Source organism: Myotis daubentonii, chromosome 5, assembly GCF_963259705.1.
Source record: "Myotis daubentonii chromosome 5, mMyoDau2.1, whole genome shotgun sequence".
NCBI lineage: Eukaryota > Metazoa > Chordata > Mammalia > Chiroptera > Vespertilionidae > Myotis > Myotis daubentonii.
The window spans coordinates 110790393-110814705 of NC_081844.1; the positions used below are offsets into that span (position 1 = coordinate 110790393).

The 24313-nt window shown below is 65.1% G+C and overlaps 2 protein-coding genes and 1 long non-coding RNA gene across 6 annotated transcripts in view; all 3 read left to right on the plus strand.

Moving 5' to 3' along the window:
• Positions 1 to 8414, plus strand: part of MAD1L1 (mitotic arrest deficient 1 like 1) — a 149600-nt gene extending 141186 nt beyond the window's left edge. For 3 of the 4 annotated variants that reach the window (XM_059699422.1, XM_059699425.1, XM_059699423.1), the window contains one exon: positions 7723 to 8414. In XM_059699422.1, coding sequence (XP_059555405.1) covers positions 7723 to 8126 — 404 coding nt within the window. In that variant the 3' untranslated portion in view covers positions 8127 to 8414. The remainder of the gene's footprint in view (positions 1 to 7722) is intronic. The other variant, XM_059699424.1, reaches the window with a different exon arrangement.
• PSMG3 (proteasome assembly chaperone 3) overlaps positions 1 to 24313 on the plus strand; it is a 139146-nt gene that overhangs the window by 55049 nt on the left and 59784 nt on the right. The window lies entirely within an intron of this gene.
• On the plus strand, positions 9946 to 11028 carry LOC132234364 (uncharacterized). The gene is made up of 2 exons (XR_009452892.1): positions 9946 to 10050; positions 10759 to 11028. It is a non-coding gene; the product is annotated as an uncharacterized LOC132234364 (long non-coding RNA).

Genomic DNA, 24313 nt, shown 5'->3' on the forward strand with positions numbered 1-24313 from the left:
CCCGTGGACATCGCTGGCCGCCCCGTCGTGTCCCCTGCTCAGCCCTGAGCTCTGCCGCTCTGCCCGCCTCCGGCTTTAATGCGGCATCAGGAGCGTGTTTCGTGGTTACACATTCCCGCGTGGGGACGTGTTGTGGGTGTGTGAAGTGCTCTTTGTGGCTGGGCTGTAGTTCACTCAGTTGAGTCCCTGTGGCCGGATGCCAGGAGCCGGTCCATCCTTGCTGTTTCAAGGGACCTGGCATATATGGCATACGGTTCTTAATATGTTTGCTCACCTTCTTGGCACTATGTGTTTTAACCAAGGTCACCTCTCTGAGAAAGGTTGTTTCCCCAGGTAGGGATTTTCCCCTGAAGTTAGGGAGGGAATAAAACCCCTTAACTAAGTGCCAGGCGGGTAATTAATCACTTTAACTACGAACAATCATGCTTAAGCTACATAATCTTTACTCCCTGGAATGGAGATAAGAAACGCCCTAACCTTTGGAATAGAGATTGATAGGATTGGAATCAACTGGTATAAATACAGATGTAACAAGACAACAGGAGACAGAACCTAGACACAGAACCTAGACACAGAAGAACTTCGCTGGAGAGAACATGGCAAAAGATCCTGGACAGAAACTGGCTACAGAACTTGGTTGGAGAACCTAGCCAGAACCTGGCTGAAGAACCCTGCTACAGAACCTGGTGACCGAACCTGGCTGGAGAACCTAGCGAGAGAACATGGCTACAGAACCTGGCTGGAGATCCTAGACAGAACCTGGCTATGATGATAACCTGAATGCTGCCTCTGTGTCATTCCTTCTTCACCGACTCCATCCACACCTTCGGGGACCCCTGGACCTGTTGGGGTTGGACCCCAACAGCCGGACGTCGAGCTAGTCCGTCTGTTTCATTTACTGACCTGTGACTCACACCGTCAGCCCCGCCGGTGGCCGCCCCCAGCAAGTGCGCTCGGCATCGCGCCTGCACCTGGAGGCTGGGCTCCTGGAGACGGGCGCTGTCCCTGCGGTGGTAGGTCCCTGAGGGCTGGGGAGCTGGAGAACCTGCTGTAGCGTCGCAGTTCGTCCTGCTCACGCCCACAAGCCCCAGCGGAGCAGCTCCTGCGGCCCCAACCAGCAGACGACGCGCCCCCAGTTAGAGGGCCCCCCACACCTGCCTGTTTCCGGGAGAGCGTGGCCCAGAGGCCCCCGTGCTCCCCTCCCCTCGCTCCGGCTCTGTCCCTGAGCCGCTGTCTGCCTCTCCCGCCCCTCCTGCCCCTCAGCTCCAGCGCCCAGATGAGGTGCCCGTGCCAGGGACAGGCCGGGGCCGCTTCCCGGGGCCAAAGGGGCGAGCAGTCGGCCTGAGCCTGAGGGAGCGCGACTGCGGAGGGCGAGGCCTCCACGTTCCCCGAGAGCCGGGCAAGGCCGGGGTCAGTGTGTGCGGGCGGTGGGCTCCCAGGAGGCCACGGGGCCACCACCCTTCCCTCTGTCCTTGGTACGTGGTCTGTCCCTTGAGCCGATTTGGAGTCCTGTGTATGTCCTGCTGTGGGTCGTCCAGTTGCTTGGATTGTGGGTTTACAGTTCAACAGATTTGGAACGTTGGTCTCTCATTTATTGTTTCTGTTCCTCTTGTCTTTGCTGGGACTCCAACTGCACCTGTTGAAATCCCTTGGTGTTACCCTGTTGGTCACGACGCTCTGGCCGTGTGTGTGTGTGAGTGCGTGTGTGCATGTGTGTGTGTGTGTGCGCGCGCGTGTGAGCATGTGTGTGTGTGCGCGCGCGTGCGTGTGTGAGTGCGTGTGTGCATGTGTGTGTGAGCGTGTGCGCGCGCGCGTGCGTGTGTGAGTGCGTGTGTGTGTGTGTGAGCGTGAGTGTGTATGTGTGCACGCGCGTGTGTGTGTGTGTGTGTGATTGTGTGAGTGTGTGTGTGTGTGTGTGTGTGTGGTGTGTGTGTGTGTGTGTGAGAGTGAGAGACAGTCTCTTTCCGGGTGGGCCGGACGTCTGTGGCTGTGTCTAAGTTGACCTTTTCTCTGGCGAGTCTAATCTGCTTCGTCTCACCCAGGGAATTCATTTCAGATGCTGTGTTTTCGTTCCCTCCGTCACCGCCCACAGTTCCTGAAAGGCGGGATCCCGGGGCCGCTGGGGGCCGTTCGCAGGGGTTCTGCCCGGGTCTTCCCGAGAGGCTGGGCCACAGGGCCCTCCGCCGGGTGCTGAGGTCACAGGACCTGCTCTCAGACACGCAGGTGCTCGTGGCCGAAAGCTTGGCCTCCTCACCGTGTGGGCCTCCTCACAGCATGGCGGCTGGCGGCTGGCCTTGCCCAGCGCTGCCCCCCCCCCAGAAGGAGAGAGCCCAGGTCCCCTCGGCCGCCCAGCCACCGCCCGCCCTGCAGAGCCCCCCGCCGGCCCTGGCAGGATGCAGCCCTTGGGGGCGGGGTCACCCTGCCAGCTGTCGAGGGTCAGGCGCTGGTCTCCCTGCCCAGGCCTCTGCTGACGGACAGGTGGGGGCCACAAGGTGCTGTCCCTCCCCAGAGGGTGCCTCGCCCAGTTACGCCAGCTGTGATCCACTCGGCCCTTTCTCTTCTGAGGGAAGCGCCCCTCTGGGCAGCGCTGCTGGGCCACCCGCCTCGAAGGGCCCAGAGGCCCAGCCCGGGGCCTCCGGCACCTCACGCCGCCCCACAGCGGCCTGCGAGCTGGGCTCTGCCTGTGCCAACTCTGAGGTCTGCTCACCCCCGCGCGGAAGGCACGGTGGGGCCCAGGGCTCTCGCTGCCCGGCCCCGGGCCGTCCAGGGTTCGTGGACACTCCGAGGCCGCCAGTCCTGGCTGACTGAGCAGGCGCCATTAGCTGGCGTGGCCGCCGGGGAGGCCCGGGAGCTGAGTGCCTCCAGGTGCAGGAGGTGGCTCCGTGGAAGGTCTGTGATAACTACCGAGGTCCCTCCCGGCCCCCAGCTCCTGGCCCAGAGGCTGGTCTGCACGTCGGCCCCCCCACGGGCACTTTAGTAAACAATATCGAAGCAGTTTTTCAGGGAGACCGGAGCGGGCAGGAGGGAGCGGGGATGCCCTGAGCCTCCAGGCCCTGAACCGGCACCACGAGCACCACGAGTGGCCAGGCTGGTCTCAGCGCAGGGCAGGAGGGGCTCACAGAGCCGCGCAGGCCCCTCCGCTGGCTCCGCCCGCCCCAGGCCCGCGGCTCAGCGCCACATTTGTTGCTGTTGAACTCGTGGTGCCACCCGCCCTTCAGAGGCGCTCAGAGCTGAGGGGCGCGGGTGAGAAAGCCGCGACACTAATGCGACACCTCAGGCAGCTCTGGGGTTCCCTCTGGAACAGGCACCAGGGCTGTTGGCCCTCATACCCTCCGTTTAATTAACTTTTAACTTCTATCCCGTCACCGGGCCCACTCTGGGCGGCTCTCAGCACCCGCTCTGTTCCTGCGCATCCTCGTCTCCCCAGCACTGCTCCGGCCGCCCAGGGCCTCAGCTGGGCCTCAGGCCTCTCCTCCCAGGTCACCACAGCCCAGAGGCCTGCCCTCCACCCTGCCGCCACCTCCTCTCCCCGGGCCTCCCATTGCCAGCCTGCAGGGGCTGCTGCTGTATCTGAACCCTGAACCCGGACCCCTGACCCCTGACCCTCACGTGGCCATAGCAGGCGTGAGTCACGTCCACGGAGGGAGGACAGCCCCCTGCCCCGTGTCATGTTGTGGGAAGACCACCCAGCACGTCGCTGCCTTCTCATTGGGGCCTCGGCCGGCGACCCGCCCCACCCCACCCGCGTCTCCCTTCCCTGCTCACAGCAGCTGCTCCCCAGGGCCCCACGGTCGATTAACCCCCATGTCGGGAACCCGTGCCGACCGCATGGTTCAGCCAGGCCGGCCAGTGCCCCTGGAACTGTCTCCCTGGGAGGCTGCCGCCTGGCATTTAGGGGACAGACAGCCCCGGTGGAGGGCGGCCCGAGTCGGAGACCCTGGGCGGGTCCCAGTGGGGGCGGGACAGGTGCAGCGGGAGAGAGGACCTGGGAGAGGCGGGGCGAGCTCCTCCCGGAGGCCTCCCTGAGTCGCCTGCTCAGGGTCCGGCGGTGGGTTGGTGTGTTGACTCCCAGGACACCTGGCGAGTGGGCCGAAGGCACAGCCCCGGCGGGACCGGGCGTTTGAGCAGACGCTCGTCGGCTGCGGGTGAACAGTGGGCGCCCGACCCCCAAGCCCAGCACGCCGCGCCCAGGCAGGGGGTCTGTCCAGCGCGTCAGCCCCGGGCCCAGTGTGCGTGAGAGGGGCCTGGCCCCCCTCCGTAGTCCTGCCTCCGGCCCTGGGGGCCGGCTTCCACGTCAGCACAGGCGCGGCTCGCCACCCGCATCACGTGGCCCCGGTTCCTTCCTCCAGGGGCCCCGGGCTTCTCTCCAGGGAGACCAGTCCCTGCAAACCTGCCACTCGGCGGCCGCTCCCACCCCATCTCCGCCCTCTCGTCGGAGGAGAGCCCAGCGGGAGCCTTGCGCTCCGGAGCGAGGCCTCCTCATTGCGTCTTAGAATAGAACTGCAATAACGGACGCTAACTGTGCTGACCAGTGGAGGCAGCCGGCAGCCGCAGTCCCGTCCCCCACTGGCGGGCAGCCCTCCGCGCTGGGGACCTGCCCAGGTGCCCCGCTGTGCGGCCGGCTCTGCCGGGCGCGGACCAGAGGGGAGGGTGGTGACTGATGGACCATCGGAGAACCTCCAGGTTCCAGAGGAAGGGCCGGGGAGGCCATGGCCCATCCTGAGGCTCGCAGCGAGGCCAGCACACCTGCCGCCAGGGCCTCGGATTGTTACGGGGGTCCTGGGGTCCCGAGAGGAGGGGCCGGGCTGTCCGGAGGTCCAGGCATTTGGGGAGCCGGGTACCGGAATCTCTGCAGACCTGCCATGACTCACTTCCCTGCGTGGCTTCCACACACGGATGCTGCCTGCCCTCCACCTCTTCCCGAGCGAGAGCGAGCGTGCAGCTGCCCATGGGCGGGGCCCCAGCAGGTGGGCAGTGCCAGGCAGCGCCCACCCTCCCAGGTGGCAAGAGGGCAGTCTCAGGATTCGTGGGTGAAGCATCTGCTTGCAGCTCCCTCCCACTGCCCGGGGCCCAGGGGCTGAGGGCGGGGTCCTGGGCCCCCAGGGCACCGGCCCAGCGCAGACAGGCAGCCACGAGTGACCGCTTAGCTCCCGCTCCCGCTAAATTACTGCGCGGCAGTTGCAGAGCCGAAACACAGCCAGCAAAGCCTTGGTGCGTAATTAGTGTCAGCACAAGATCTACAGGCCGTAAGCTCACAGCATGGCCATTACCCAGCACTAATTAAAGGAGAAGAAAGAAGGTCCTTTCAGATCTGAGTTCAGCCCCGCCCGAGACGAAGAACAAGGCGGCTTGCAGACGGACGCCAGAGGGGAGAGCGGGTGGGCGGGCAGGGATGCGGGGCCAGGGCTCGGCCAGGAGTACCTGCTGTTCACGGCGGGCACCACCACGGGCCCCGACGATGGGGCCTTCCACTGCCGGGGCGGCCGTGCCCCCTGGTCCCTGGTGGTGGCAGGAAGGCTGGGCGCGGCCTCTGAGCCTCCGTGTGGCTGCATGGGCACCAGCTTGGCGTCCTAAGTTCCTCTGAGCCTCCCAGCACCCTCCATCCGCGCTCAGAGCCCCTCGGGGAGTGCCCTGTAGGCCCCATAGGCTGAGCCCCACATCTGCTGCTTTCCCCCCGGAATGAGACAGCCCCTCGCTCTCTGGCCACCTTGGTCTCCCCAAACTCGGCTGTCTCCCCAACCCAGAGGGCCCACCAGCGGCCTGGCCCTGCCCCTCTGCCTGGGCCGCTCTTCGTCTCTGAGTCTGAGGACGAACCCACTGTCTCCGAGGCCGTGTCTGTCTGCAGCGTCGGGTGGGCAGGCGGCCTCCCAGTCCCTTCTCGTGGCCAGAAGACTGCCTGTCGGGCGTTTGCTGGTTGGTCAGTTGGTTTTTTTCCCTCATTGATTTGAGAGAGAGGGTGGCAGGGAGGGAGGGAGGGCGGGAGAGAGAGTGCAGCATCGATGTGAGAGAGACACGTCGATTGGTTGTCTCCCCGGCCGGGCTGGGGTGGAACCTGAAACCCAGGAACGTTCCCTTGACCAGGAATTGAACCCTCAGCCCTTCAGTCTGTGGGCCAACATTCTAACCACTGAGCAACACTGCCAGGGCCTGCCAAGGGTTTGGAGGTGTGTTGTCGCCTAAGGTGGGAACGAACGCAGACACCATGTCCCCATTACAGTCGAGGCTCTGGCTGCAGTGCAGTGTGGGGCAGGAGGCCCGGGGCAGGCTGGGGTCCGAGGGGTGCGGCCGGCCCGGCGTCCCAGGGGTGCGGCCGGCCCGGAGTCCCAGGGGTGCGGCCGGCCCGGCGTCCCAGGGGTGCGGCCGGCCCGGCGTCCCAGGGGTGCGGCCGGCCCGGCGTCCCAGGGGTGCGGCCGGCCCGGCGTCCCAGGGGTGCGGCCGGCCGGGGTTCCGAGGGGTGCGGCCGGCCCGGAGTCTCAGGGGTGCGGCCGGCCCGGTGTCCCAGGGGTGCGGCCGGCCCGGTGTCCCAGGGGTGCGGCCGGCCTGGCGTCCCAGGGGTGCGGCCAATGTCTGGGCCCGCAGGCATCGCAGCGTCGCTCCGAGCACGGCAGCCCGTCATGGTCCCCCCGCAGCCGACACTCTTCCTGGGCAATTTGCTTTTTAAAAACTTGCGCCTGGTGGTCAGGGGCAGCCCTGCCAGAGCCATGTGCCGGCACCTGGGAGCGGGCGGCGGGCAGACGCAGGCCAGTGAGGTGTTACATTGTGTGAGTCGGCGCCAGGGCCACGGCTGGTGGGGGTGCAGCCCCCAACAGGGTGGGGAGCTTGGATCATGGGTCGCCTCGATTTGGGCTGGTGGGCAGTGCAGGCCTGGGCACCTGCCACCCCACACACCTGCCCCCAGTTCCCCGGGCAGGGCTGGTGCTTCTGCCTGGTTCCCCGAGCTGCACGGGGCGGGCACAGATGGCGCCGGGGCCGGGCCGCCGCCGCCCGGACAGTGAGGGACCCTGATGGTCACAACCAGTGCAGGCGAGGCCCCGGCTCCGGGAGGGCGCCCCGGCCGCTGGGTCTCAGTCCCAGCACCTGGGGGTGCTGCGAGGGGCTCGGTGGGGCTGCCCCCCCGCCTGTGCTGCCCCCTCCCCCGCCTCCAGCTGAGGGGAACCGGCCCCTCTGACCTTTAGGGGAATGCAGAGCGGGCGCAGAAGGCAGAAATGAGAGGATTTTCCTGGGAAAAGGTCAGGCTGGTCTCCCTCCGTTTTGCTTAGAAATGGTTTGTGCTGAACCATGACGAGGCGAAATGTACGAACAGGCAGCGCACAGGGCCGCTCCCTGAGGGCTCACGGGGAGGCCCCCCCCCCCCAGGACTTCACACGGAGGGTCGTGGGGTCGGAGGTCAGTGGGCGGGCGCTGGGCCTGGCGTCTCTGAGAGGAGCCCTGACCGCACTGCCCGAGGGGCCTCCCCCGTTCCCGGTGGGGCTGCTCAGGGAGCTCTGCCCGCCCCCCACCCCCGCAAGGCGAGGACTGCGGCCTGAGCCTCCGGCCTGGGGTCCCCGCCCAGATGGTGCCCTCATCGCCTGGTTGGCTCGATGGATGACACGTGGGTGAGACACCACCACTGGGACCTGCCTGCCTGTAGGGAAGGCCTCCGGGGGAGCTGACGGCAGCCGTGGCCGCCCCCCCCCCCCGCCCCGGGCCACCGAGCTAACCACCTGCCTGTCTTCGCCGCAGGCCACGGGACCCGCGGGCACCAGGATGCAGCTGCTGGAGACGGAGTTCTCGCGGACGGTGCCCGAGCTCATCGAGCTGCACCTGCTGCGCCAGGACAGCATCCCCGCCTTCCTTGGCGCCCTCACCCTCGACCTCTTCAGCCGCCAGACCCTGGCCTAGCGCCCAGCCCTGCCGCCAGCCCAGCCGCCCGGCCCTGCGCCCGGCCCGCCGCCCAGCCCTGCGCCCGGCCCTCCGCCCGGCCATGCCACCCGGCCCTCCGCCCAGCCCTCCGCCCAGCCCTGCGCCCGGCCCTGCCGCCGCACTCTGAGTTGGGAGGGGGCAGCGCAGGTGCCCGAGGCTGGTGGCGCCACCCCACCCACTGCACCACCAGGACCACCGCTGCCCGGACAGGCGGGCGGACATGATGGGACCCGAGCCGCCCAGAGGACAGGGCATGGCCCCTCCCAGCAGGGGAGCTGTTCTGGGAGGCGCCTCCCGGAGCCCACACCCCCTGCAGGGAGGTCCCTCCCCTCCCCCGCGTCCCAGCACCCGCTCAGCCCCCGCTGCCCTGCAGCCTGGCAGGGGGCATGTGGCCGCCCCCTGAGTCCGGGGCCTGGCTCGGCTCCAGCGCGGGAGGGGGTGGAGAGAGCCTTGTTGCCCCATCGGCCTGTGGGCAGGACTTGCTGTGAAATAAAGTTTCTCTTGGCCACCAACCTGCTCGCTGTGTGTGGGCCCCACGCTGACCAGCTGCCCCGGGGCAGCCCCCGCACAGGCCCGGCCAGGGGAGAGGGGGGCAGCGGGCGCCTGGCCATCGGAGGAAGGCGTCCCCGCACGCACGTCTGATGCCGCCTGGCCCCTGAGGTGCCCCTGCCAGGGGACCCATGACCCCACCCCCTCGGGCACTGCAGCAGGGCCGGGACGTCCCCCCAAATCCCCGGCACCCAGACCGGCCTTCCTCCCACCTCAAGGCCAGGGCCCTGGGTCCCAGAGCTCACACCTCCACACACCAAGGTCCCAAGGGTTGGTGTGGGGTTCAGGACACGTTCAGGGCACCCTCTCCCCACGTTCCCTGGGCCTGCAGGAGGATGGGCACCAGCAGGAGGGCCCCGCCCAGGGCCTTGCGCCTCTGCCCACAGCTCTGGCTGAGGGCGGGGTTGCCGCAGGGAGCCTGGGAAGTGGACCGCAGCCCACTGGGGACGGGAGACACGCCTGTGGCCTCACCAACACGCAGGCACCAGGCCTGTCAGCAGTCGTGAGGGCGTCGGCCTGTGTGCCCAGTGGCTCATCGAGCACAGGGAGCCACTGCCCCAGCCCAGCAGGGGTGGCAGCAGCCACGGGGCCTCCTGCACCCGCTCTGCCACGCGTGGGCCTGAGGCTCTGCCCCGGGCACTGCTGCCTGGAGCCCAGGAACCTGGCGGAGTGTGACCTGCAGGTACGGACCTGGGGAGGCTCGGCCTGTACCCCCAACCCCTGCCCCTGCGCCCCCATCCCCTGCCCCTGCGCCCCATCCCCTGCTCCTGCGCCCCCATCCCCTGACCCCAGCCCCTGCCTCCAGCCCCCAGCCCCTGCCCTGCGCCCCCAGCTCCAGCCCCTGCCCTGCGCCCCCAGCCCCTGCCCTGCACCCCCAAGCCCCCAGCAGAGCTGCCGGAGACGCACCATGCCTTCCGTCAGGCCGCTGGGCCCCAGCTCAGCCCGTGAACATGAGTCTCAGGGGGACATGCATCCGGCCAGGCCGGGCCAGCAGCACACCCCGGGCTCCCGTCCGCAACGTGGTCCCTGCACCCATGAGAGGGAGGCCTAGCATGACGCGAACTGGGTCCCGCGCAGCCAGCACCCCGTGTCGTAGTCGATGGGGCAGCAGCAAGGCCCTCTCCACCCCCTCCCGCTGGAGCCGAGCCAGGCCCCGGGGCAGGGGGAGGGAGTCCAGGCAGTCAGAGGCCCAGCGGGCTCCGGGCCTGCAGTTCCCCACTCGCCTGCTCACTGGTGGGCACCGAGCTGATGGTTCTTAAGCTGCTGATGACAAGGGGGGCCGGGGGGGAGGGGGGCGGCGGATTAGCCCTGAACCGTAACTGCCAGGAGGGAGGGGGCTGGCCTGCCAGGGTCGCCCCTCCCCTACAGGACCCTCACCCCCACCCCGTGGGAACCCCCCTGCAGGACCTCCAACCCCCACCCCGCGGGAACCCCCCTACAGGACCTCCACCCCCACCCCGTGGGAACCCCCCTACAGGATCGCACCCCCCATTAGAGCCCCCCCTGGGGGACCCCAGCGCCTGGCAGGAAGGGTGGCTTACAGCCTGTCTGCACCTCTAGCTCATGTTCTGACTGCGGATGGGCCACGGCAGAGCCGGAGTGCAGGTTCTGGTCCCCTTCGGGCCCTGAGCCCAAGGCTGCTGCGACGCGACCCCAGGCACCCGCGCCCCCGCCCCCGTGCCCCCAACCCCCTAATGATCCTGCGCGCAGGGTCTGGTCAGCCGAGGCCCAGAGGGGCAGGGAGCTGCCCAGGGCAGGTGTGGACCCAGCCCGCCCTCTGGACGGTGCACGGCCTCTCCACCAGCTTCGGGCCCGACTTGCCCACCTCTGTCCCAGGTGGCCTGACAGGGGTCACTCAGAGATCCAGCAGCGTGGAGCCTAGGGCCGCAGGCAGGCATGTGTGCACCCGTGTGCATGTGGGGCTGCATGAGTGTGCGTGTCACGTACATGTGTGCACAGTGAGGGCAGGCTTCACCCACAGCCTAAATGCTTGCATCTGGCCAGAGAGGGCAGGGCCTGGCCCAGAGTCACACAGCAGAGTCGGCCAGCAGGGCCACGAGGGGGCGGGCCCTCCTACAGACACATGGGGCCCAGCTGTTGAGGTTTCTCTCCGTTCTTTTCTTTGTTTTTAATTGCACAGTTTTAGTGGATTTTCTGTGTCAAAAGAGAACCATGGGAAGGTAGAGCAGCCCTCCCCCACGCCCCCCCTCCCCCCACCCCACTCCCGCGTCCGGACGCATCACGCACCTGCCGTGTCTGCGCCCCATCTCCTCGCTGGACGGTCGTCCTGGAGAGGCTCCATAAAAGCTCATTTCGGCGGGTTTGTTATTTCCAAAACACGCAAGTTTCATTGCCCCGGCCGGTGTGGCTCAGTGGATAGAGCATCAGCCTGGGGACTGAAGGGGCCCGGGTTCGATTCCGGTCGGGGCCACAGGCCAGGGTTGTGGGCTCGATCCCTGTGGGGGGCGTGCGGGAGGCAGCCGATCCATGGTTCTCTCCCGTCACTGATGTTTCTATCCCTCCCTCTCCCTTCCCCTCTGAAATCAATAAAAATACATGTTTTTTAATCTTTAAGAAGCGTCTTGCCGAAACCGGTTTGGCTCAGTGGATAGAGCGTGGGTTGCGGGCACATCCCCAGTGGGAGATGTGCAGGAGGCGGCTGATCGATGTTTCTCTCTCATCGATGTTTCTAACTCTCTATCTCTCTCCCTTCCTCTCTGTAAAAAATCAATAAAGTATATTTAAAAAAAAAAAAAAGAAGCGTCTTGCTTGTGGGCCTTCCCCGTGGGCGGGTCCCCACCCCGCTCGGGCCTGTTTTCTGGGTCCCTTTTCCAGCGGCGCTGCAGGTTTCCTGTCGTTTTTCTAATCGGTTAATCTCCCCGAGAACCGGACTCCTCGGTGCGCCTTGAACAGGTGGGGCCCCCACAGGAGCGTCTCCCCGACTCCCGCCCGCCCTCCGCTCTGAGCTGAACTGCGTTCCCCAAATCCGAGCCCTGAAGCCCTCGCCCCCGGCACCCCCACAGGGGACTGTATTTGGAGTCGGGATCTTCAAAGAGGTGACTAAGCTACCCGTGAGGTCATGTGGGGTCCTTGGTCCCCTGGGGAGAAGGGGGGGGGGCGGCCATCTGCACGCCGAGGGGAGGGGCCTCGGGGAACCGGGCCTCGGGCTCCAGCCCCGGACCTGAGAGCACGTCTGTCGGTTAAGACGCCGTCCGGGACCTTCACGCTGGCGGCCGAGCTGACGCCTCACATCCCTGGGTCCCGCCCCTGTTCCCCGGGGGCACCGAGGCCCGCGGTTCCTTCCGGTGCATGTTAGTCACGTGCACAGCGAGCGGCACAGACGTTCCCTCTGCGCGGTGGGCGCCGGGGCGCCTGGAGCCCAGGAACCTGGCGGAGGGTGTCGCCGGCGCCCACAGAGTGTGTGACATGAAAGTGTCGAGTGGCCACACCCGCAGGCCAGGAGCCGCAGGAGGAAGGAGTTAACAGGTTCATTAGCCCAACACGTCCAAGCTCCAGTCCACGCAGCAGCACAGGCCGCCGCCCGCCTCCCCGCTCGGCTCGGAGCCGCACATCCAGGGTCTGGTTTGGTCACCGTCACGGTCACCGCGAGACCATCTCCCGAGCCCATGGCGACGGTGGCGGAGCCAGGAGGGGCCGTGAGTTCCGAGGACAGAAGCCAGGAGCCGGCCGGAGGGCCCTGCCCCTCTGCTTCCTCCCCGAAGCCCCCCGCCCCCCACCGAGCTCGGCCCAGGAAGCTGCACTGGCCCCGATGGGGGGGCGGGGGCTCGCTCAGTGCCGGCTCTGCCCAACCACCGGTGCACGCTTCCCCCACTGAGCCTCAGTGTCCGCCTCTGGAAAACGGACGGACAGCGGGACCTGCCAGGAGGGCGGAGCTGTGGGGCCTCTGAGCAGCCCGCGCCTCCTCCAGGCAGGCCTCAGCCCCGCCCCGTGGCTCGCTCGCCGGGCGGCCTCTTCAGTGTCACCCGGTAATTAGCTCAATTACCAACAGCCTCCGTGTGTTTCTTCTCTTTTTTTTTTCCAACTTGAAATGGAAATTGAATTTTGCGCCAGGTTTACAGGCTGTTAACGGAATTCACTAATCAAACCCCAATGCCAAGTCCTTGAAAATGAGAATTTAAAAAGGTCTGCATTTGCATATTCATGTTTTAATAGGGTTCAGAAGGTATATTTGCAGCTGATGAAAAGGATTAATTGCATCTAATTTGCATGGTGGCGCATCTTAACCCCTTCTGAGCTGGGGTGGGGGAGCCAATCCGCCAGGCGGTGGCCAGTGACACCGGCCCCTTCCCTGGGCAGCGTTGAGAGCCGGGCGGCAGGGCCTTCACGTCCGCTCGGGCGCTGGACGCTGGACAGAGCGGCGCCTGCTCCTCGCCACCTGCTGTCTCCATGGCAGCGTGAGGCCGGGGGTCAGGGGTCACGGCAGCGTGAGGCCGGGGGTCAGGGGTTACGGCAGCGTGAGGCCGGGGGGGCAGGAGTCACGGCAGCGTGAGGCCGGGGGTCAGGGGTTACGGCAGCGTGAGGCCGGGGGTCAGGGGTCACGGCAGCGTGAGGCCGGGGGTCAGGGGTTACGGCAGCATGAGGCCGGGGTCAGGGGTTACAGCAGCGTGAGGCCGGGGTCAGGAGTTATGGCAGCGTGAGGCCGGGGGTCAGGAGTCACGGCAGCGTGAGGTCGGGGGTCAGGGGTTACGGCAGCGTGAGGCCGGGGGTCAGGGGTTACGGCAGCGTGAGGTCGGGGGTCAGGGGTTACGGCAGCGTGAGGCCGGGGTCAGGGGTTACAGCAGCGTGAGGCCGGGGTCAGGAGTTACGGCAGCGTGAGGTCGGGGGTCAGGAGTTCTGCCAGCAGCACGGAGGCGCCTAGTACCCGGCTCGCCGCCCGGTGGCGCCCGAGTTAGCGCTGCCTCAGGTGAGAGGGGCCGGAACCCGCCGGCCGCGCTGGCCAGTGGGGAGTCCACACCGTCGGGAGCAGCCGCGAGGAAGGAGCCGAGAGCCCGTGTGCGGCCGCGCTACCCGGCCGCACGCGTCCCACAGGCGGCGACCTGTTCTGGGCAAGTCAGGACCGGGACCGGGCAGGAGCCAGCGACGCAGAAAAAGGTAGAAACCGGCCCAGAACGGGAAGAAGGGCCCGCAGTGACCAGGGCGCACTCGGACCCCCGTGGGCCACAGTGAGTGGCCTGGTCACCACGAGGCCCTGGTCCGTCCCTGGGTGACCGCGCCCGGGACCGTTCCCCGCGGGGCACCAGGCCACCCCATGAGTACCAGCTGTACCGGTTAATAATGCGGCTGTATTATTGTAATCAAAGAGAACACGGTAATTTAAAGAGAAACATCAAAAGTGCTTTATTCAAAGTCAGGTCCATCCCTAGCTACACATCCCCCATCTTTCGGGTAATTTGTGGAGACCGTCCCAATAGAACTTTTCTTGTTTTGAGGCAAACCATTCAGAGACCCAATTTTCCACGTCTTCGCACGTGTTGAAGTGCTGCTCAGAGAGTGCGTGTGCCGTCGATCGGAACAGGTGGTCATCGGAAGGAGCCAGGTCTGGTGAATACGGCGCGCGGGTTAATACTTGTCAGGCAGGATCTTTTCACGTGTCTTTAACTGGTTTTGAAGTGTGTGATGGTGCGTCATCATGAAGCAAAATTACTTTGCCGTGTCTTCTGGCCCATTCTGGTCGTTTCATGATCAAAGCGTGGTTCCAATTGATTATTTGTTGTCGGTAGTGATCAGGATTAACGGTTTCACCTGGTTCTAGAAGCTCATAGACACCACACCTTCCTGATCCCGCCAAACGCAGAGCACTGTCTTTTCTAAAGCGATTTGGCCTTGCAGTTGATGTTGATGGTTGACCTGGACCAACCCGTGATTCTGTGCGTTTGGGATTCTCCAAATAAATCCACTTTTCACCACCAGTCACAATCGATGCCAAAAAGACTTCCTTTCGTGCCATTGAAGCAACATTTTACTGATGACTTTTCGTTTTCCGTTTGTCTTTCGTTCAGCTGATGTGGCACCCATTTTCCTTCCTTAAAATCTTTCCCTTTGCTTGTAAACGATCGGAAATTGTTTGCTGAGCAGCGTTTCATCTTTCTGCAGGCTGTTTTTGAGTTTGACGCGCATCTTCATCCAATAATGCTTGTCATTGTTGGTCTTCAAACTTTTTCGGTTGACCTGGACGTTCTTTGTCTTTCACATCGAAATCATCACCTTTAAAGCGTTTAAACCAGCGTTCACAGTGTCTTGAGATGGAGCACGTCCACCATAAACTTCCCGAAGTATAGGATTACTTTCAGCAGCACTTTTCTTCGAAATAAAGAATTAAAACTTCCCACAAATGCTCTTTTTTTTGGCACGAAATTAGAAATTTTTAAGCGTAAAAATATCTACGATGTTAACACCTTCAGCAAATTTGACATGAAGTTTTGAAGCTTGCTGTCCATACAACAAAACAGCACACATATCACATCGCATATGTATCAACACGTGTAACTCCCTCTGTTGGAAATAACCCGCATTGTTAACCGGGCACCTGGCACGGGGTCCGGGCGTGGACGCCCCAAGTCCCAGGGCTCTGGTGGTTCCTGGCGGCGGGCAGGGCGCTCGGACGGGGGCCTGGGGTGTCGCTGAGCATTCGTGGTGATTGGAGGGCGCCCCCTCTGCTGTCTGGGGGACTGCGGCCGCCAGGGAGGGTCTCTGAGGATGGGGGGGCGGGGGAGGGGTCAGAGGTCGCGGAGGACACGAGGGTCCCGGGTCTCGGAGAAGCCGTGGGCCGGGCGCTGACTGCCCGCTGGTCGGTGAGAGCCGGAGCCAGACCAGTTCCTTCTCCGGGGTGGTCCGCCGGCAGGTCCCGCGCGGCCGGGCTCACACGTGACCAGACACACGAGCGGGTCCCACCGCGTCCGAGTCGGGCGACCCCGAGCCGAGGGCTCAGGCTGTCCCAGCACATCGCCCAGACCGCTGGCACCTCGGCTCCGGTGTGGGCCCACCTCCAAGACCGGGAGCCTCCGGTCGGCTCTCAGGGCTTCCGGCCACCGCGTCCCCGGGGCAGAGGGACCTGCTGTCTCTCGTCCTCTCTGGGGGCCGGGCTGGTCGCCTCCAAAAGGCGCCCTCCAAGCACAGTCACGCGGGGGGAGGGGGGCGGGTGCGGGGGGGGGGGTAAGGGTGCAGGGCGGGGCTGCAGCAGGGGTGGCAGGGGGGCTGCAGCAGCGGGGAGAGGGGCTGGGGGGACAGTGTTCAGGCCACAGCACGTGGCTCACCTGGTTGTGAAGGCGTGTGGAGCAGTTTCAGCCGCGGACGCACTCAGCTGTGGTTTTAATTAAATGGAGGAGCATCTGACTCAGGTTCATCGATGTCTCGGGTCGGGACGGTTATGGCTCATGCTTTGAGCTGGGACTCATTCGTGTGCGAGCGGTTCCATCTTTAGGGGCAGCTGCCTCGTGGGTCCGGGGAGCAGTGAGCTGGTCATCAGCCGCCGGGGGAACAGCGCGCTCCCTCCCCGCTCAGAGCCGCGCGGAGGGGAAAGGCCCGCGGAGGGAGGGCTGGCCGCCGGGACCAGGGCCGGGCCCGGAGCGTCCACGTGGACGCGGCCCCTCTGTGGCTCAGACTCGGGACATCGCTACGGTGAGGGGACCCATCACACACTGGTCACTCCCACCGCCCCCCCCCCCATGATCTGGGGAAGCGCCAGGTCAGCAGGGACCCCGCTCTTTAAAGGTGACGCCTTGCTAGCGGCTCAGGGGTTGAGCATCAGCCTTTGAACCAGGAGGTCGGGGTTCGATTCCCGGTCAGCGCACAGGCCCGGGTGCGGGCTCCATCCCCAGCGGGGGCCGGGCAGGAGGCAGCCGGTCCAAGGTTCTCTCATCATGGATGTTCCTCTCTCTCCCTTCCTCTCTGAAATCTATAAAAACATTTTTTAAAGTTGACGTCTTTATTCAAGAAAACACGACGAGAGGAGAGCGGGAGGTGAGGCCTGGGTTCTCGGAAATGAGAAGAGAACAGAGGGAGCTGCCGTTGCAGGCGCAGGCACAGAGCAGGAGCCGCCCGTGGAGACACTGTCCGGACACAGAGACGGAGCTGGCGTGCGGATGGGGCGGGGGGGCAGGGCGGGCACCCCAGGTGCTCCCCGAGGGAGAGAGTCCCAGTGGCACCTGCAGGGCAGCTCCCAGCTAGAGGCGGCCGAGTGGGAGGCCGTGCGTGTGGGAGGCCGTGGGGCTGGAAAGCGGACTCCCCACCTGGAACATGAATGAAGGACGGGGTGCGGGGGGACGGGGTGCGGGGGGGACGGGGTGCGGGGGGACGGGGTGCGGGGGGACGGGGTGCGGGGGGACGGGGTGCGGGGGACGGGGTGCTGGGGGGACGGGGTGCGGGGGGACGGGGTGCGGGGGGACGGGGTGCGGGGGGACGGGATGCGGGGGGACGGGGTGCAGGGGGGACGGGGTGCTGGGGGGACGGGGGACGGGGTGCTGGGGGGACGGGGTGCGGGGGGACGGGGTGCGGGGGACAGGGTGCTGGGGGACGGGGTGCAGGGGGGACAGAGCAGGTGGAAGGGCCCCAGGCACAGGGAGCTTGGAGGGGACCCCACCTTCAGTGCCTGGGCCTCGTGTGAAGAGCGCCCAGGCCACGTGCGTGTCGCCCGCAGGCGCCCGTACTCCCCCAGCCCTGCTGCCTCGCTGTCCCTGTCGGTGGCTCCCAGCCATCCTGCTGCTGGGCACCCGCCCCACTTGAGAGGGTTCCCTCTGGGCACTTCCTGGGGCGTGGCTGCCCCCCACTTCTCCGCTGTGGCCCCCGTGATCCGCGCCCTCCGGTGCCTCGCCTCCCGGGTGGCGCTGCCTGCGGTGAGCCTCGCGCTGGGCCCGGGTCTGCGGGCGACAGGAAGCCAAGCTCCCGCTTCCAACCAGCCAACCGCCCTTCCAGCGCCTCTGCCGCCGCCATAAACCACACCAGTGAGGGGGCCACGCGGGCCTCGGTTCCTCCCGTGGCTGCGCCCACCCTGCCAGGGCCATGCGTGTAGACTGCCGGCCCCCACGGGGGCAGGGGGCGCGGGGCTGATCCCGCCGTGATCCCCGGGCTCGGGCGGCGGGAGGACAGCGAGCCTCCGTGGGCGAGGAGGCGTCGCAGGCCGAGTTGTGGCTGTCAGCCTCCGGTGCCGGGGCCCGAGGGAGCCGGGGGCCACCCGGGGCAGCGCCTGACGCCAGCCGGTCAGTCACCAGAGACCAGCGTCCGCGCAGCCCGTTTGCCGGGTTGGAAATTCGTGTGACCGGCCGGGCCCACGTGAGCCAGCGGCTGAGCGACCTCCTGGGGGCCCGGAGCTCCCGGCTCAATTCCCGCGGGCTGGGGGCTCGGTGCCCAGTGGGGGGCGCGCAGGAGGCCGCCGGTCCGATTCCCTCTCCCTCTCCCTTCCTCTCTGAAATCAATAAAAATACATTTTAAAAAAAGAAATTTGTCTGAGCGGAATCGGATGGCGCCTCTTCTCCCTCTACACGCGTGGCCGCCGTCGTCCCCTCCGCCCTGCCGTGAACGTGGGCCCGGTCACCCCGGGAACGCACTGCGCCTGCAGCCAGAGCCCGGCACCCCTGTGCCCCCCACGGGCCTCCCACTGAGAAGCAGCGCTGACAGGCGGGCGTCGCCAGCGACCGCGCGGTGTGAATGCAGAGACGCGGACTCTGCACCGGGTCCGTCTGTGTCTTGTTCACCCTCCTGAGGAAAGTGTTCCCCCGATTTTAAGAGAGTGGGGGGGGGACATGACGTGAGACACATTGATTGGCCGCCTCCCGCACTCGCCCGACGGGGGCCGGGGAGCCAACCGACACCAGGGACGTGCCCTCGACGGGAATGGCGCCCTCCACCCCGGCCCCGGGGCCAACGCTCAAACTGCTGAGCCGTCCGGCCAGTTTGTCCATGTTTCTCTCGAGTGAGCTTTGCGGTTTCTGTCTCAGGACACTGCTGAGCTGGGTTCGTGGCTGATCCTGGGGTCGTGGCTGAGCTGGGTTCGTGGCTGAGCCTGGGGTCGTGGCTGAGCCTGGGGTCTGTGGCTGAGCTGGGTTTGTGGCTGAGCCTGGGGTCTGTGGCTGAGCTGGGTTCGTGGCTGAGCCTGGGGTCTGTGGCTGAGCCTCGGGTCCGTGGTGGAGCTGGATTCGTGGCTGATCCTGGGGTCCGTGGCTGATCCTGGGTCCGTGGCTGAGCCTGGGGTCGTGGCTGAGCCTGGGGTCTGTGGCTGAGCTGGATTCGTGGCTGATCCTGGGGTCCGTGGCTGAGCCTGGGGTCCGTGGCTGAGCCTGGGGTCGTGGCTGAGCCTGGGGTTGTGGCTGAGCCTGGGGTCCGTGGCTGAGCCTGGGGTCGTGGCTGAGCCTGGGGTCCGTGGCGGAGCTGGATCCGTGGCTGAGCCTGGGGTCGTGGCTGAGCCTGGGGTCCGTGGTGGAGCTGGATCCGTGGCTGAGCCTGGGGTCCGTGGCTGGGCCTGGGGTCCATGGTAGAGCTGGGTCCGTGGCTGAGCCTGGGGTCCGTGGCTGAGCCTGGGGTCTGTGGCTGATCCTGGGGTCTGTGGCTGAGCCTGGGGTCGTGGCTGAGCCTGGGGTCCGTGGCTGAGCCTGGGGTCCGTGGTGGAGCTGGATCCGTGGCTGAGCCTGGGGTCCGTGGCTGAGCCTGGGGTCCGTGGCTGAGCCTGGGGTCCGTGGCTGAGCCTGGGGCCTATGGCTGATCCTGGGGTCTGTGGCTGAGCCTGGGGTCGTGGCTGAGCCTGGGGTCTGTGGCTGAGCCTGGGGTCTGTGGCTGAGCCTGGGGTCCGTGGCTGAGCCTGGGGTCCGTGGCTGATCCTGGGGTCTGTGGCTGATCCTGGGGTCGTGGCTGAGCCTGGGGTTGTGGCTGAGCCTGGGGTCATGGCTGAGCCTGGGGTCCGTGGTGGAGCTGGATCCGTGGCTGAGCCTGGGGTCCGTGGCTGAGCCTGGGGTCCATGGTAGAGCTGGGTCCGTGGCTGAGCCTGGGGTCCGTGGCTGAGCCTGGGGTCGTGGCTGAGCCTGGGGTCCGTGGTAGAGCTGGGTCCGTGGCTGAGCCTGGGGTCCATGGTAGAGCTGGGTCCGTGGCTGAGCCTAGGGTTCGTGGCTGAGCCTGGGGTTTGTGGCTGAGCCTGGGGTCCGTGGCTGAGCCTGGGGTCCGTGGTGGAGCTGGGTCCGTGGCTGGCACCACGTTGGTTCCCTGCGAGGCTGGGCCCCTGGCTCCTTCCCTTTAAGTCTGGCCGAGGTTTATGGACGTCGTTGACCTTTTCAAGAACTGGTGTTGTTTTCACTGATTTTTTTCTGTTGTTCCTTCAAATTTCACTTGTTTCTGCTCTTTTTATATCTCCCTTCCCGCTGCCAGCTCTGGGGTTAATTGGCTCTTACTTTCAGGTTTTGGTTTGGATCCAAACAGAAGCCTCACAGCCGTTTAGGCAGCGAGGTTTGTGTAAAAGGGTGCTCCAGGGAGGGAGCGGGTCGCGGGCGGGAGCGTCTGCGGGAGATTGGAGGCGGGGGGGGGGGGGATAGGGGAGGTTTGGGGGGACAGGCCTCCCGGGCGGGAGCGTGTGGCTGCGGAGCAGGGCCCTGGCGCAGGCGGGTACGCCCTGGACCGGGCGTCTGACGGGGGGTGGCCCTGCCTGGAGGGGCACAGGGTCAGGTGACTCCACGGTGCCCCCCTCCTGGCGTCCGTGGCTCAGCCCTACCCTCCCACCCGCGTCCAGTCTGTGCCTCGGGCTCCTTGGGGTTAAGTGGGGACACGTCTGCCTGCGGAGCCACGAGCCGCGTCCACTGTGGCCTCAGCCCGGCGCCGCGGGTCCCAGGTGTCCGCGTGCCACACGCCCGCACATGGCACCCTGAGGCTCCCGTCGCCCGTAGGTGACTGTCGCGCCGCTGCCCGCGTGGCCGTGGCCGGGCCCCTCACAGGCAGTGTCTCCCGCCAGTGCGTCCGACCTCGTGGTTCCAGAGGGGGCCGGTCCCAGCACCAGGTCAGACCCCCGCGGGCCAGGACGCTGTACCCCACTGTGCAGGGGAGGGGGCATCTGTGGTGGGGGTGGGACGCTCACACACAGACGCACTCACACACGCACATGCACACGCATGCTCACACCAAGACACGCACAGACACACTCATGCACAGACACGCAGATACCCCTACATGCCCACACACGCACATACGCACACACACACACAACAGCTCCTGAGCGCTGAGTGAAGGGGAGTTAAGAGGCTGCCGCGCGGAGGACCTCATCCCGTAAAGACCTCAGCAGTTCATGTTGTTCATTGTCTGCCACAAACGAGAGGTCCTGGGACACCTGCCTTCCTCCGACCGCTTATTTCACGGGCGTCGTGCTCGCGGCCCCTCCTTTTCCACGGCAGCGTGGCGCTCCGGGGGGCAGCTGAGCCAGGTTCTTGCTGCTGGCGAAGGCCTTTATGCTATAAACTTCCTCCTCAGGATGGCGTGCCTCGGGCTTGTTTTTTTCCTTCTTTGGCCCGTTTTCGGGTTTTTCGGGCGCGTGGGGTCCAATCTCCACGTACCTGTGAGTTTTCCGGTTTCCTTCTGCGACTCATTTCCAGCGTCAGGCCACGTGGTCGGGAAGATGCTCGACACGGTCTCCATCGTCTCAAGTCCGTCGGCTTGTTCTCCGTCCCGGAGGACGCCCCCCGTGCGGGGGAGGGATGGCCGTCCTGCTGCTTTTGGATGGAATGTTCTGGAAACGTCTGTGAGGTCTGGTAGAACGAACGCGTCAATGAAGGTCAATGTTTCTTTATTGATTTTCTGTCCGGATGATCAGTCCGTTGGTGAACGTGGGGCATGAACATCCGTGTTATAGTCGTGTTGCCAGTCCTCCTGCAGGTCTGCTAATGTTTGTCGATGTATTAAGGTGCTTCTGAGCTGAATGCGTAAATATTTACAAACTAGAGGCCCAGTGTGCGAAATCGCCTCAGCCCAGCCTGCACCCTCTCACAGTCCGGGACCCCTTAGGGCATGTCCACCTGCTCCCCCCAGGGATTGGGCCCAAGCCGGCAGTCAGACATCCCTCTCATAGTCCGGGACACCTCGCTCCTTACCACCCTCCTGCAGCGGAGACGGGAGAGGCTCCCACCACCGCTGCTGCGCTCGCCAGCCGTGAGCCCGGCTTCTGGCTGGGCCGCGCTCCCCTTGTGGGAGCGCACTGACCACCAGGGGCAGCTCCTGCACTGAGCGTCTGCCCCCTGGTGGTCAGTGCGCATCATAGCGACCCGTTGACCAGTCGGTCAGTCGCGTTGGTTGAAGCACTGACCTCTGTTCCGTGGGATCTTTCGTGGAGGTTCCACCTTGTTCTTTGTTTGGAACCTGTTCCCCTGCTTCTCCGTTTTCCTTGCCTCTCTGTGCTCGTTTCGTTCATTAGATGAGACAGCCCCCCCCCCCGGCCGAGAAGGAGTGGCCTCGTGCAGACTAACCCTGTCGGCCCCTTCGAAGCGGTGAAATGTAGACACCAGGGGCCTCTGGCACGTTCCAGACGTATATTGTAGATCTGGAACTAGAAATTCTTCAGTGAGCTGTACTCCAAAACACTATAAATAGACCAAAGAATCACGACGACGTTCCTGTCGCACACGGTAAGGCAGACAGAGGACGCAGGAGAAGAACCAGGGCACAGAAGACAGACGGCACAGCGTCCGCCCGAGCCGTGACCTCAGTAATCGCTCCAAACGTGAACGGCCTACATTTATCCGTAAAAGAAGGAAGTCGCACCCGGCCGGCAGGCTCCGCGGTTGAGCGTCGACCCATGAGCCAAGGAGGTCAGGGTTCGATTCCCGGTCAAGGGCACAGGCCCGGGTTGTGGGCTCGATCCCCAGTAGGGGCCGTGCAGGAGGCAGCCGATCCGTGGTCCTCTCACTGATGTTTCTCTCTCTCCCTCTCCCTTCCTCTCTCTGAAGTAAATTTAAAACGACAGGGATGACACGGGGTGTTGGTGAGGGTGCGGGGACGTCTGTCCCGCGTCCGTCACTGGTGGGCCTGTTCCATCGTTCCTTCCCGTGCTCCCCACCGTGGGTCCCAGAGGAAGGAACACGGAAGTGCACACGGAAACCCTTGCGTGGGTTTTCACAGCAGCTGTGTCTGTAGTGGCTCCAAACCGGAACCACCCAGATGTCCCTCAACAGGCCGATCACAACACGGGCCACCGTCCGTGCGTCCATGCGGCGGCCGCTGCTCGCCCCGAGAGGAGCGGCTGTTGACGGACAGCAGCTGGGTGCCCTCGAGGCCTTCACGGAGGCTCTACAGCGATCACTCCACTGACCTCACGTTCTCTCAGCGACTGAGGATGGACTGTGGTGCTGGGGGCAGGGATGGGGGCAGGTGCCCACAGGGAGGCCTGGGGAGAGCTCTGTGGGGGCGGAGCAGGTCTGTGTCTTTTTAAAAATATGTTTTTATTGATTTCAGAGCAGAAGGGAGAGGGAGAGGGAGAGAAACATCAGTGATGAGAGAATCACTGATCGGCTGCCCCCTGCACGCCCCACACTGGGGATCGAGCCCACAGCCTGGGCATGTGCCCTGACTGGAATCGAACCCAAGACCCTTCAGTCCCCAGGCCGACGCTCTATCCACCGAGCCACACCCTCGAGGGCTCATTGTTTTCAATTAAAAAAAAATGTAAAGATCTCCCAGGTGGTAGAGCAGAAAGACGGTGTGATAAAGGTGCGGAGAGGACTGGCCCCCCATCTCCATCACCCCCACCCACCCCCACAACAGGTCCCGGGAGAGCTGTCCGTGGTGCTGGCCACGCCCATGGGTCCACTGGGAACGAGCCCCCCTCTGACTCAAACACGCATCCTCATCCCCTTCCCCCTCGGCCCACACACCAGGCGGGTCCCCTGCTCTGGCACCGCCTGGCACCCCGCCAGGGGGCACGGGTTCCTTCACGTCTGGCTGAGGCCGTGTTTACGGAGAAAGGCCTGGGAGGCAGAGAGCAGACGGCTGGCCACGGTTGCTTCGAGAGATTTCTATTTTCTTTTCCACGTTGAGCTGTTTCTAAAGGTTGTCTAATAAAAGGATTACTTATGAGATAGGAAAAATCAATACACGTTATTCTTTTGTAAAATACCATCGGTGCCTTAACACTGCCCACCGCCCACAGCCCAGAGCCCACAGCCCATCGCCCACCGCCCACAGCCCACCACCCACTGCCCACAGCCCTACGCTGACTCCAAGGCGGGTCCAGCCGACCTCCAGGTCCCAGGCTGTGGTGGCGTCCAGTCCTGCGTCCCACCGGGTGGGAGCCCCTCTCCTGGCTCCTACCGCCCACATGTGCCACCTCTTGTTCCTCCTTCGGGGCTCAGTGCTGACCTCCCCGAGGTCTCCGACTCCCAGGAGCTGACGGCCCCTCCTCTGTGTCCCAGCGCCTCGCCCCTGCGCGTAGGATGTCAGGTCAGTGGCTCCTCTCCCGCCACCTTCCTCATCTCTCCGTGGTCCACCGAGAACGGACACCTGCCTCTTGGGCTTTGAGCCATTCAGCCAAGGGGGTGCCCCAGGCAAAGTGAGGGAGGGGGGAGGGGGAGGGAGGGTGGTGCTGCCCCTGGCGGGCTGTCCGCCACTGCAGGCCCTGCCCAGTGGGCCATGCTGTGCTGCCAGCCATCCCTGCGGGTCCCCCACACCCTGTCGCTGGAAATGGTCCCTTAGTCGGCACCCCCCTCGAATGATTGTTTGGGATGTCATGTCTTTCCTGTTGGACTGTGACTGGCACACTCAAGGGAGGGGACAGGTTTCGTTGATGTCTCCAGCCTGTCTGTGCTCAGTAGGGGCTCTCAATTGTACGTTGGATGGATGGGTGGATGGTGGATGGTGGGTGGATGGATGGGGGTGGATGGGTGGA